General features: G+C 37.9%; 1 protein-coding gene across 1 annotated transcript in view; it reads left to right on the top strand.

Annotated features, from left to right (window-relative positions):
• COMMD10 (COMM domain containing 10) overlaps nt 1-12,831 on the top strand; it is a gene marked incomplete at both ends in the record, with an annotated part of 97,705 nt that overhangs the window by 11,830 nt on the left and 73,044 nt on the right. Inside the window, one exon of the mRNA XM_079548543.1 lies at nt 4,805-4,915. Within this exon, the coding sequence (XP_079404669.1) occupies nt 4,805-4,915 (111 nt within the window). The remainder of the gene's footprint in view (nt 1-4,804; nt 4,916-12,831) is intronic.

The raw sequence follows: 12,831 nt of genomic DNA on the forward strand, positions 1-12,831 counted from the left end.
GTAACTCTGAAAAATACTAGTATTACCTGTGTATTAATTTGACTTTGAATGGAAAAAGCCGTATAAAAACAAGCAAGAGCACCTTCTCCTTCAGGATACGGGACGGGGTCCTGGGCAACCTGATCTAAATGTGTATGTTTGGTGGCCCTGCTAGGCAGGGGGGTTGGAACTACATGATCCTTGAGGTCCCTTCCAACCCGGGTGATTCTGTGATTCTGTGATTCTGTGATTCTGTGTGATACAAAAGGTGTAATCTCCTGTTCAGTAATACCTAAGGTGTCAAATATTATTATATCACTTGGAACAGACAGACTTCTCAAAATAAGGATTATGGTATTTGAAAATCAGACAGGTGGAGCTATCTACCAGCAGAGCATGAAACTAATTTCTGTATTACTTCAGCCATCCTATTTTTTTTTACAGTAGCTTGTGTTCCATAGAAGATTGGCATTTTCTGTGATACCTGTGAGGAATGAGTCAATAAGACGTTTTTATGGCATTCTGTGATGTGGTTTAAAGCAAAGCAAAACAAAAAGCACCACCTCCCTCATCCCCAAACAAGTCAAACAAACCATCAAAAACTCGTGGAAACGAAGCCAATTGCACTGCTTTAGGCTGTCCTCAAATTAATCAGCTTGTCTGTGGGGAAAAAAATAGTGATAGGTGCGTGTGAACTACGATGAATGGGCTGAGTGTTGACTCAGTGTAAGGAGACATGAATGTTTTCATCTGTGCAATTTGAAAGCTGTATTCTGTGCCACGTGAAGCTGCACGTAACCACAGATCTCCTTGTTAATCAAATCCTTTAGCATTGCTAAGGCTACAGAAGAAACAGTACTGTTGGAAGTGCTCAGCTCTGTGCCAAGACTTGGGTTTTCAGAAAGAAAGTCAAGATTTGTTTTCAGTTGTGTTCAGGTTAGAAGCCAATTGGGCTGTAGTGGTTGGTGCTTTATGAACTGGATGAACAATAATAGCGTCACACCACAGCTTTGTGAGTAAACCTTTCTTCTCAGTCTCAACAGTGTGATCAGTTTCTTTCAAGATTGCTCTTACTGGCTCTTGATGCTGCAGACAGCAAGAACAGTTTGTTTTAAAACTCTCGTCAATACAGAATCACAGAATCACAGAATCACAGAATCACCCGGGTTGGAAGGGACCTCAAGGATCATGTAGTTCCAACCCCCCTGCCTAGCAGGGCCACCAAACATACACATTTAGATCAGGTTGCCCAGGACCCCGTCCAACCTGGCCTTGAACACGTCCAAGGACGGGGCATCCACAACCTCCCTGGGCAGCCCGTTCCAGGGCCTAACCACTCTCCTCGTAAAGAACTTCCCCCTAACATCCAACCTAAATCTTCCCTCCTTCAACTTGGATCCATTTCCCCTAGTCCTGCTATTGTCAGCCCTTATGAAGAGTTTACTCCCCTCCTGGGTGTAGGTTCCCTTCAGGTATTGATAGGCTGCAATGAGGTCGCCCCGCAGCCTTCTCTTCTCCAGGCTGAACAAGCCCAACTCCCTCAGCCTGTCCTCATAGGGGAGGTGCTCTAGCCCCCTGATCATCTTAGTATATCAAATCATATACAAGTATATATACATATACTTGTATATATACATATACAAACATATACAGTATACATATATATACAACTTGTATATAAACATATACTTAGTATATACAAATCACTCAAGTTTTGAGAGGCCCTTGACAGCTCTAGGCTAATGAAAATTGTTTGCTGTCTTGAAAAGGCACTTGTTACTGGGACTTTTGGTAGTTCTTTTAAAAAAAAAATCAAACAGAAAAACTAAAAGCCAACAGACAGTTAAAATCTTCCTGTCATATAGCAATGGAGAGCAGTGTTCAATATGATTGTTCAAATATCACAGCACCAAAATTACTGAACAATCACGTAGTTGATTAGTAAACCTTACCAGGAGTAATGTGAGGAACCTTTGGGCAGTAGTGCCAAGAAGTGAAGTGTTTGTGCCACATCAGTGAGTTCTGATGGTAGCATTGCTGATTTTTTTTTTTTTTTTTTTTTGTCATTTCCATAATTATTTGTTGTGCTATTGTGTGACCTTCTGAAAGCTTCACCCTCTAGAAGCAAGTAATTTATATAAAAATTTAGGTTTCCCATTTAAAATTAGAAGTCTCTGTGGGTGCAGGGGAAGGCAGGAGAAGTTATTTCAGGATATCTCAAAAGCTCAAAATTGAAAAGTATCCTCTTTTCTTCCTGAAATACGGGTATTCAAACAGCTTTACACACTCTGTCCTTAAAGATACTGGCTCCACTCCACAAGTTTAGAATGGCAGAAATTGGAAGTACAGGGATGATCTTCAGATCATTGTGTTCTCTGTAATTCTGCTTCCACTTAAAGTTCTCCCTTCTTTTTCCCTCATTACTTCCACTTCCATTCCTTTCCCCAATTAAAGTCCTTAACAATGTTCTACTTTCATAGTGAGGTTGTTTCTCAGTCTCCTTTTTTTCAGTTCTGAAGTTGTTGCCCTACAGTGTGCCTGTTTTGAATATTGCTTTCTCACTCTAAGGGCATTGATTCTGATAGACTATTTTTCTGCAAAGTGGTTTGTTTTCTCCTTGATATCCTTAGCCTGAAATCTTTTGCCAGTGAACATCCATTTGATTTATCTTTAAATAGTTGAAGATACGTATCCATGTGTAATTGAGAAAGGAGAAGTATTTTCATTTTAAACAGCCAATGTAGAAACTCGTTATGCTGATCAGATCGCTTGAATTTCTCCTTTGTTTCAGTTTTCATTCGTAGTGATGTGTGTGGGCAGTCAGCAATGAAAGATGAAGGGTCAGATGCTCTCACATTCAGTAGCTGTCAGCTAGCTGTTGTGGATCAGTCCCTGGCACAGGCGTAGGTGGCCATAGAGAAGCAGTGTGTTTGTGAGGAGTGCACTACTTGTTGAGCTTTTTCTGTGGCTCATACTAACCACTGGAGGGGAGGGTGTTGTTGCTAAGTTCTTCTGTACCCATTAGTCTTGTCTGTTATGATATCTTCAGAAGCCCAGACAGAAAAGAAATACAAGTGGGAAGCGTTGTCCTATCTTTGTTGCTCTGAATCTTTTGCGGTGGTGTTCATGGGGCAGATCTGGAGGATTTTCATTTGTGCTTGCTCATCTTTTTATTTACTATCTAGCTTTTTTTCCCTTCCTTTCTTTCCAGCCTGCACCTGTTATTTTTTGTTTCCTGAATACAACCTTATTAAATAATTGTCAGAGATACCAAATGAGAGCTTACAGAGCAAAAAAGTGCATTTTCAACAGTGTTTAATGTTGCAGTGACAAGGTAGCTTGCATATTTCTAAACTGCTGCTTAGAAATTATGAATGGAAAAAGCTAAAAACATGGTTTTAATTCCCTGCTAGTTCTGAAGAAATTCTTCTCCCCTAGCACATACTTTTTGCATAATATCAGTGTCAGTGTTATCTAAGATGCTGGCACTTCATTGTCTCTCCCAATATTTGTTTTATGTAGTTTTCTATTAGAAGTGAAAATAAATTTAAGTTCCTTTCATCTTTTGATGAAATTGCCCTTAAAATATGTACTTTGTGGCATCCAAATACTGTGCCTTGACATAAATATCATGCAGCAACATGTCCCTGCTCTCAGAAGATTAATTGACATTTCAGAATGCTGAATGTCTACGTAAACGTGACCACAGTCAAATACACATTACATTCATATTTCAAGAAAGCATATAGGCAGGCCATTTTGAATTTTAGGCACCATATTATCTGTTAATCAAAACCTGTTCTCCTGCAACTGTTTTTAAAACAGAAATAAAAATGGCTGTGGGAAGCAAAGTGATGGTAAAGTAAAGCAGTAACAGAAAGGGAGTTACGGCTGCTGTTCAGCTGTGAACTCAGACCACTGTGCTGCCTTTCATTTTCTGTCCTGTCTTTCGTCTAGAGATTACTGTCACTGCAGGAGAACAGGGCACGTACTGAATATTGAGCTGGAAAGGGGTTAACAAAAGTGGCTGTCTTAGGAACAATAAAAGTGAGCTGCAGTATTTACGAGCAGAAAGGAGAGAGTAGACTAAAAAACTTGTATGTCGATTAACTTGCCAGGTGGTAAGACTTTGTATTTCTACTTTTGAAGATTCAAGAAGGCTAGGTAGATTATTTCCTGTTAGGCTTGTAGTTCTGTTCATATATGCTTTGTGTGTGCTGTAACTCAGTAATTTGTGAGTGTCACTTTCATTTAAAGATTAAAAAGTATTTTGGAATGTGTTTTTGAGGAGTTTTTTGTTCCAATGCTAATGTGTACTTACTCACCTTAGCTAGGTAGAAACATATTGAAAAGCAGCCCAGAAATAATTTTTTTGTTGTAAACTTCCATATGTGGTAGGACATGCAGGAGATCTGTTGGTTAAAAGATTACCATTTTTAGGTAGCTTACAAGTTACTGGGAATTTATTAATTTTCTGTAAAATAAAAGAAAATATGAAACTGAATGTTCTACTTAGATCACCTTTGCAAGGAAGAAGAATGCATCTTAGTTTGGGTACTTCATTTTGTTTTATGGATTTTTTTTAGTTCCAGCACATCTGAGGTATTTGAAGTTACTTTTATTTGTGAAGGCCACAGGCAGTTTTAACTGGTAAGTTTGGACTCCACTGCTTGGAGTCCTGGAGAATCCGTAGGATGTGTATTCTGCATGAGTGCTTAATACTTGTCGAGCTTGACTTTCACTGACAAACCATTGAATAATGCTGTAAGTTGACCTCCCAGTGCTTCTGTACTGTATGATTCTAATCTACGTTTGTGTTTTATAGCTTGAAACAGTTGGTTGGCAGCTTAATCTTCAAATGTCTGCATCCATGCAAGCGAAGCTGAAATCTCCTCGAGCTGTGCTGGAGCTGGGTGTGAGCAGTGAAGACTCAAAGGTAGGACAAATGCATTTGACAAAGTTGGAATGAACTGTGATGACGACTTTATGTTAGAAGTTTTGAGGCATCAGTTGGCTCTCTTGTTAATAATTAGTCTCTCTCCAGTGTTCTCATATTTTGTGAAATAACACTCTTTAATGATTAAGCATTTGGAATTGTGAAGTGCTGATGTAACAGCATATAGATTAAGTAGATTATGGGGCTTACAGCTGTGTTAGCAACTGTGGGCTGTGGCATCATGGAAAAATGCTATTAAATATGGCTATACGGGATCTGTAAAATATATTATTAGATACCTAGATTCAACTTGTGATTGATACTCCTTGAAATTACTGCTCAGCTTCTTGCTGTATTGTACCATGACTAGTCAGTTAAGATCCGACTTGTCACTCCTAGCCTTTTTTTGCTAATAATCTATTTATATGAATGATGACAGTGGTAAAAGCCACAGAAAGCCATGTTTGGAGATTGTAAAGTAAAGCCTTATATTCAGAATTTTTAGTGATTGATGGTGTTTCAGTGTCAAAAACAACTAGTGAAGTTTTATTTATAAAGCTGTGTCATATATTACTTAGCACATAAACATTTATTTATCTTATCTTGCTAAGATTGGAGCCTTCTGTGGTGTCTCTCAGACTGTTAAGCAATGGAACAGTCAGTACAAAAGAGAAGAATCAGAAATTCAGCTTTTGTGTTGCATTTAAATTGAGGTAATTTTACTAATGCCAGTGGAATTCCCGATGTGTAGTAGAATACAAGAGAATACACCGCTTGTAGTTGGGCTTTTTGTCAGGGCTTTCAGTAGAGTTCACTGCAGTCTATTTGTTTGAGAAGTACATCCAGGAACCAAATGATATTTTATGCCCAAGCTGCTCTGAGCAGCGCTGCATAGAGGTTCCAGTCTGTGACTGTAATTATAACAACATGAGAAAAATGTGGCTTCCATTCCAAGACGTGGCAGAGATAGTTCACTTACTTCTTTTATGAACAGAATTTGGCAAGTGGATTTTTTAATTTGATTTATTTTTGTGAGTGTAGCTATTTACTTATGTCAGAATTAATTTTCAATGATTACAAGCCTAAAGTAGGCTTGTACCTGGCTTCTAGACAGAACAGTGCAACATGAAGAGCATCTTGTTGATGAAATATGTTTCAACACTGAAATTCTAGTGTATCTGTTACGAAGGTAACTGTTGATCTGTTTTGGGTGATTGATGACATTGTGAAAGAGAGCAAGTTTAAAATTGGATAATATGTACCTATAAGCAGAAGAGTTGAAGGTGATTGATTTTTGTGCAGTGTTTGGTATCACTGTGATGCTTTTGTGCATGGAGCATTAAATTATCTGGAAATCTAGGTACTTATTTTCATTTTTCTCCCTAAACTTATGTATGTGCCTTTTGAACAAAAAATTTGCATGAGCTTAGTGTACAGGTTCATAATGATTTGTCTTCATTTTGCACAAACCTTTTGTATAAAATTACTCATGGTTAGAATAATATCATTTTTTTTTCAAATGTAAAGGAAAACGATGTTGTAGAAGTGCTTTTGTGGGGTTGGCTCATTAGGGGGCAGTACTGCTCTTTGTCACAGATTTCCAGCTCTGAATGTTTTCAGAAAATACTCACAATCAGTTCTGAAGGTAGTGGTTGTGGAAGGCACTAAGGGTTTACGTTTCTGATCTATGTATCATAGTAGAAGTTTGTCCTGTCAACTTACATAATTAGAACCTGTTAAAAAAGAAAAACTGAGCAAAGTAAATGAAATTTGCCACTATTTCTACTAATTGAAAGTAATTTATACTAATATGTTAATGTTTACTGCAAGTAACTACAGTTAAAGACCATTTAAACTATTTTTTCTCAGAACCTGACATTTGAAATAGGTGTTAGTAGTGTTGATCAGAAAATGTGTGGATATGCTGATGATACTTGAGCTTCATGTAACGAGTCAGAGGATCCAGTACTTGAGATGGGTATCTCATGTATACAGAAATACAGAAGAGTTACAGGTATTATAATTTTGGAATTCATAATAAAATTGGGCTTTGTTTCTTTCAGGTGATTTAAGCTGCTGGTTACATTTGCATTGCCCAGTAAATACTCTGCTTGTGGTTAGTAGTAATTGCCATAGATCATGTGATCTTTTCTGAAGACATTCTTGATTGTAAAAATTTGCTGTTTGTTTGTGCTTAGATGTTGAATTCCTTTTCTTGTGGATCTAATGTACGTTTTACATAGGTGATGCAGAGCTTGCCATCGTAAGGGTCTTTAAGCAGTGGAATGAGAGGCTGCATAGCTGGAGTTGTGGGATGATGACAGTCTGATCCAGGCGTGCATCCAGCCCTGCTGCAGGGGGAGTTGGATCAGGGGAGCTGCCAAACCCCGCGTCCCAAACCAAGTTGTTCTGTGATTATAAACTGCTGCACAGCTTGGTTATTGATGAAATCATAGAATGGCCTGGGTTGAAAAGTGCCACAGTGCTCATCTAGTTTCAACCCCCCTTTTATGTGCAGGGTCACCAACCACCAGAGACCAGGCTGCCCAGAAATTTGGCATGAGAGGAGAAAAAAGCAAGCTGTGATTAAAAATGCAATTAACACCGCTTGACTGCAATGATTCAGAATTTATAATGTTTGATAGCATTTCTAAATCTGACAAAATGGAAACAGGCTAGTATGATAGGGAAGTTGCTTTTGTTTCCACTCTTATATTTAAGCAAATGAAGAGAACGTTTAGAAAATAGCCAGTTGCAAACTGATGTGTTTGCTTTTGGATGTGTATGACTGTTCTCTTTGACTGTGTAATTAGCTTTCAAGTTTGCTGTTGAGCTGCAGCACTAGCGGGATCATTTTTTGGCTGTAAGATGAAGTAGCCAGTAGAGGGCGTAGAAATTAATCCTGGTAACGTGCACCAATTATGATGTAGATTTGCAAACAAAGACTGATCCAGAAAAGTAAGTGCTGTGTAGATTAGCATCTCTGTTTGTCCGAGTGGTTTAATAGTGATCTGTGTAGGCACACAGTTGTATGTTCTTTCCCACTGTTCATACAGCAGTTCCCTGGGCCATCTAGGAAAAGTTTTCTGAGCAGCTAGAGCAATTCCCCACAGCCACAGAAGCCGTATGCAAAAACTGTGGTAGAGCTTGTACAAAAGATCTGTGGGCTTCAGAAATGTCACATTATCTGTGCAGAATAACTTCCCAGAGAAATGTGACAAGTAAGAGAGTGTTCTGCTGTACTTGTTCATTAGGAATATGAACTAAGATACTTTATCATGTAAGATATTCACTATTGTGCATTTTTATAAATGATGTATAGCTTGCATTTATGCTTGAAAGTTGCTAGGATAAATTAACTGTTGTTGCCTAGTGTTGTCTCTTAGGTCTTTTTTGTAAAATGGCTTCATTAAATACTCAAATTTAATCACAGTTTTTCCTATGGAAGGTATTGCTCTTCTTTTTTCCCTCTTCTTTATTTTTGTGTACAGTTTCCTTTTTAACCATTAAGGACTTCCTGATAGCCTGTCTTTGAGGGAGTTATTTTTCCTTTGAGTGGGAATGCTATGAATAGATTCCTTCTGAGAGTTCATTACTGTTTATTGTATTTCTTCTTTATTCTGACATCTGAAGAATGTTGTGATGTTTTGTGTGCCAGTGCAAGACAAAAATTATAAAAGTGCTGCTTTATTAAATCTGCCAATGCAATACTTCTGACACAAGGCACATGATATTAAAATATTACTGGAATCATTTGAATTTATTTCATTTTAATTTCTCTTGAATCTCTGGATGCTCTAAAAGGAGAGAATGACTGTAGAAATCTTTGAAACTGTTTCTTTTTCCTTTGCAACTGTTTATTGAAAATCAAAATGAGGTTTGCAGTTGAAACTGAAATTATAACAGATATTTGTTCAACAGAGGATATGGAAGTCTGGACATCTTAAATTACTTTTTTACTTTCTGAAGTGAGGGGCCCCGACTTTCTCTTCTTCTAACCTCTTGTAATTTTAACAGACTTTCTGTGTGGTCAGGACTGTGAACAACTCTGGGCCTTAGATGTATTGCTCTGTTGACTTCAGTAAGTGTGCTGCTTATCTTTCTAAGCTTGTCATTGTGAGTGTTTTCCTCATCTTTAACAGCAGAGCAGAGTAAATGAGAAGCGAAGCTTTTCTTCCAGTTGAGCTAGGTCTATCCATCAGCCCAGGCAGCAGATTCAGTGCAGCCTGTATAGCATACAGGCAGGACCTGCACTTTTGATGGATGCTTAAGGAAGCATGATGGTGCTTCCACTTCCCCCTCAATTTAACCCTCATCGTTCTGACAGGGAGCAGTGTTGGCAGAGTGGCACATTCCCACTCGACAGGCAGGAGGAGCAGCACTGGGCATCTGTACAGTGATGCATTCCCAGCATTTGTCCTTCTCAGGCCTCTGCTTTCAGTATGAATGCATTTAGATAATTATTTTTTTTCTCAGAAATAGAGAAGTAATTTGTCAAGTCTTCGGGGGAAAAAAAAAGGGCAGGGTGCAATTAAAAGACTCAGTGGTGCTGGAGGCACTATGATGAATTGCAAACACTAAGTTGTAACTTGCTTCTTGTGTTCATCAGCCGTTTTCTGTTCTGATTAAGGTATTACCCCTTTCTTTCAGCAAACAAGGAAGCTCGCATGTACATACTTGACTTGAATTCAGTGTTCACGTAATGCAGATTTGCAAGTCTCCAGTAATTGCCAAAAAAATAAGTAGGACAGGTTACTGTCTGAATGCAAAAACGTTTGAGAGTGAGATTCGAGAGTTTTTTTTTTCATTCCAGTTGAGATAAGTGAAGGCCTAGATGGCTTCAGATAGCACGGTCCTGGTCACAGTCTTTCTGAACTTCCATATACAAGTGAGATTGCTGCTTTTGGCAAGGAAGATTATGAAACCAATTTCGTTCTGAGAACTAAAATCTAATGAATGCTCCTGCTGATAAGAAAGCAGAAGCTTCCTTAGGACAAGGTTTCAGAATACTGGGAGACGTCTTCATATTTCTAGGAGCTGTGGTGATAATGGTTGTAAAATCCTGGGCATGTGGAACAGCTCAGAAAAATGAGCTTGAAATTTATAACTTCCTTCCAGGCTGTCACTTCACTACAGAAAGCTGTTAGAAGTGTCTTTGCTCAAATCTTTAAAGCCTGAAATTCCAAACTTGCAATGCACAGCAATTCTTGCATTGGACCGTTTCTCATTTATCTATTATCCTTGATCAAATTCACTTAATTAGAGGAAAAACTGAAAACTTCTGAATTTTCAAGCTGCTGGAAGAGCTTTTGTTTTCTTACCAGCACAAAATGGAAGGCTGAATAACCTGTATCCTGTAAGCTATGGGTACTATGGCATTTTACCTAGAAGCCATCTATGAGATGGTGTGACTCCTGGAATACGTGCTCACCTCTGGCAATTGTAGTGCAGCATGTAGTTAATTATTGAGCTCCATTTTCGATCTTAAATGATTGAATTATGCAGCTTATAGTGAAGATTCTTTCACAGGCATTTCTGCAGTGTCCTTATGTGTTGCCTGGCCATAGACAAAATTTATGAATAAAATCCATAACACGTGAATTTACAAACCCTGTAGTTGATAACAGTCTCCGCAAATGCTCCGTTTCCACTAAAATACTCTTACAACTCTGTCCATACATGTTTTTGTCACAGGGTTGAAGAAAAACTTGGTCACTGTTGACAGTGTCATGAAACAACGTCCGTTCATAGTTAATAGTGGTACTCTAATTCTTTTGTACAGGAGTATACTGAATTGTGTATAAATGGGTAGCTTTACCGTTGTCAGTCCAAATGGGGAGCTGAGAAGTAGCATGAATATCGACCCACTGCATTGTCAGACAGAGTTTAAATTTAAGGTGGAAAATAACCATATTTTGCCCGTAGTTCTGCAGTGCTTTTGCAGTACCTCCAGTACTGATCCCTCGCTCCCTCAGAATGCCCATAGGCTGTGTCTTCACTTTCTCAAATCTGCTAAAATGTGGCACCTGCCCTTGCCTGGTTCTTCTGACAATAAGGTAGGAAGATAAGGTAATGTAAAAGTTGACCTTTCTCTAACAGCACGGCTCTCTTTTATGAAAATAGCTGTTCTGCTTATGTCCTCTGTGACAGCGGTGTTTACTGTTGCCTACTTAAATGGAGGTGAGGCAGGGGAAGAAAACATGTAATCTCCGTGTCACCAGCTTTCTAATGCAGATATTTACAGAGAATTCATCTGTTTTCAGATGTAGAAGAATCAACGTTTTGCTGAAGTTTAAAAAGGCAGTAATTTCAGGGGTCATAAAGCATTTAAATATTAGTAAATCAAATGAGCAAAATTTTGTGCCATTAAAATTGGATAGTAGTTGTCTTTTATACTACTTAGCAATTAGTCAAGCTGAGGAGAAGTGGAATAGGTTCTTTATAAAAGTTGGAGTTTTTTTTTAAGTACAATGCAGCGTTGGGAAGCTCTGCAGACCTCTAAATGTGATGGTGTCTTTTCTGGGTGAGACTGAAAATGCAGTTCTCTGTATTCAGTTTCTCAGTTCTTCCATATTTAAAATGATAAACTTTTCACTGTTCAGCAGTTGCAACTTGGACAGGCTTGTATAAAGTATTACTGTTTGTTAATCCTTTATTTTTCCTTTGAGGGGTTCTAAAGAAGATAAGTCGTGAGAGACATGGGAGTATTTTTATTTAATCAAAAAAAAAAAAAAAAAAGGAAAAAAAAGGATTGTCATGCGTGTTTTCTCAGCGCACTTATGCTTCAAAATACTTCAAATCATCTAGAGCCAGCAGTGTTTTATTTCCTTGTATCTGGCTCCCCTGTGAGGTGGATGCCTTCAGAGCTTGTTGGAAGTATTGTTTTCTGCAATTGCCATTATCTCTTGTTTTTGTCGGGGCTTTTTGTGGTGGTTGTTTTTTTTTTTTTTACTGCACAGGTACTCAGTGTACAACCAGTTTCTTTGCTTGGTGTTAATGTGGTGGTAGTTTGGAAGTAGTCCTTCCCAGATGGAAACAGAGGAGGCACTCTCATATTGACTCCTCTTCTGGTAGGTCTGCCGTGTTTGCGGTACCCTCAGGAATTAGAAGGCCTTTACTTAAAGAAGAGCAACACATAAAATGAAGGTGTTAAAAGTAATTTCTGTGTTTATGCAGATTGTTTTATTTGGAGTTGTGTACTGTAACTTGACTACACCTCCAACTTCTGTAGCTGTGACACAGAAGTGCATTTCTGGGGGAATGCTCCAACAAAATCTAAGTTAGTGACTTTAGTAAATTAGACATGAACTGCTAAAGAAAGCTGACAAGAGTTTTATTTTCTTGTTTTCTGGAGTATTTCATCTGCCTCTTTGATTAGCGCACCACAAAAGCATACCTGCATGAGCTTCTTTGTTGTCTTACAGCATCCCATGTGTAACGTCGTGACTTTTGTGAGATCTTTTTTGTTATACTTCACAGTTGTATCCTGAGTTGTATATATATTTTTTTCCACTCCTGAGCATTAAACACGTGGATTAGATTTGAAATTGTGATAATTTTGTTTTTATGTGATAGATTTTTTCAACCTACCAAGCAGTGAAGGGTGATAATTAGCTATTATTTTTATATTTTTTATTATAATTTTATTATATTAATTAAATATATTAAATTAAATTAAATTAAATTATTTTTATTATTTATAATAATTATATTATTTATAATATAATTATTAATTTATATTTATAATAATTATATTATTAGTACAGGAAGGCACAACAGGCATGAAGCAGTCACTCAGCCTCTGAGTGTCTGTCTGATGTTGTTTGTGCAGCTTCTGAAAAGCCTAGCTGCAGTCTGACATTTTAACTGATATCTTAAACAAATAAACATTTAAGTTCCTTAGTACTTTGGGCACT

This window comes from Tetrao urogallus, assembly GCF_951394365.1.
Source record: "Tetrao urogallus genome assembly, chromosome: Z".
Classification (NCBI taxonomy): Eukaryota; Metazoa; Chordata; class Aves; order Galliformes; family Phasianidae; genus Tetrao; species Tetrao urogallus.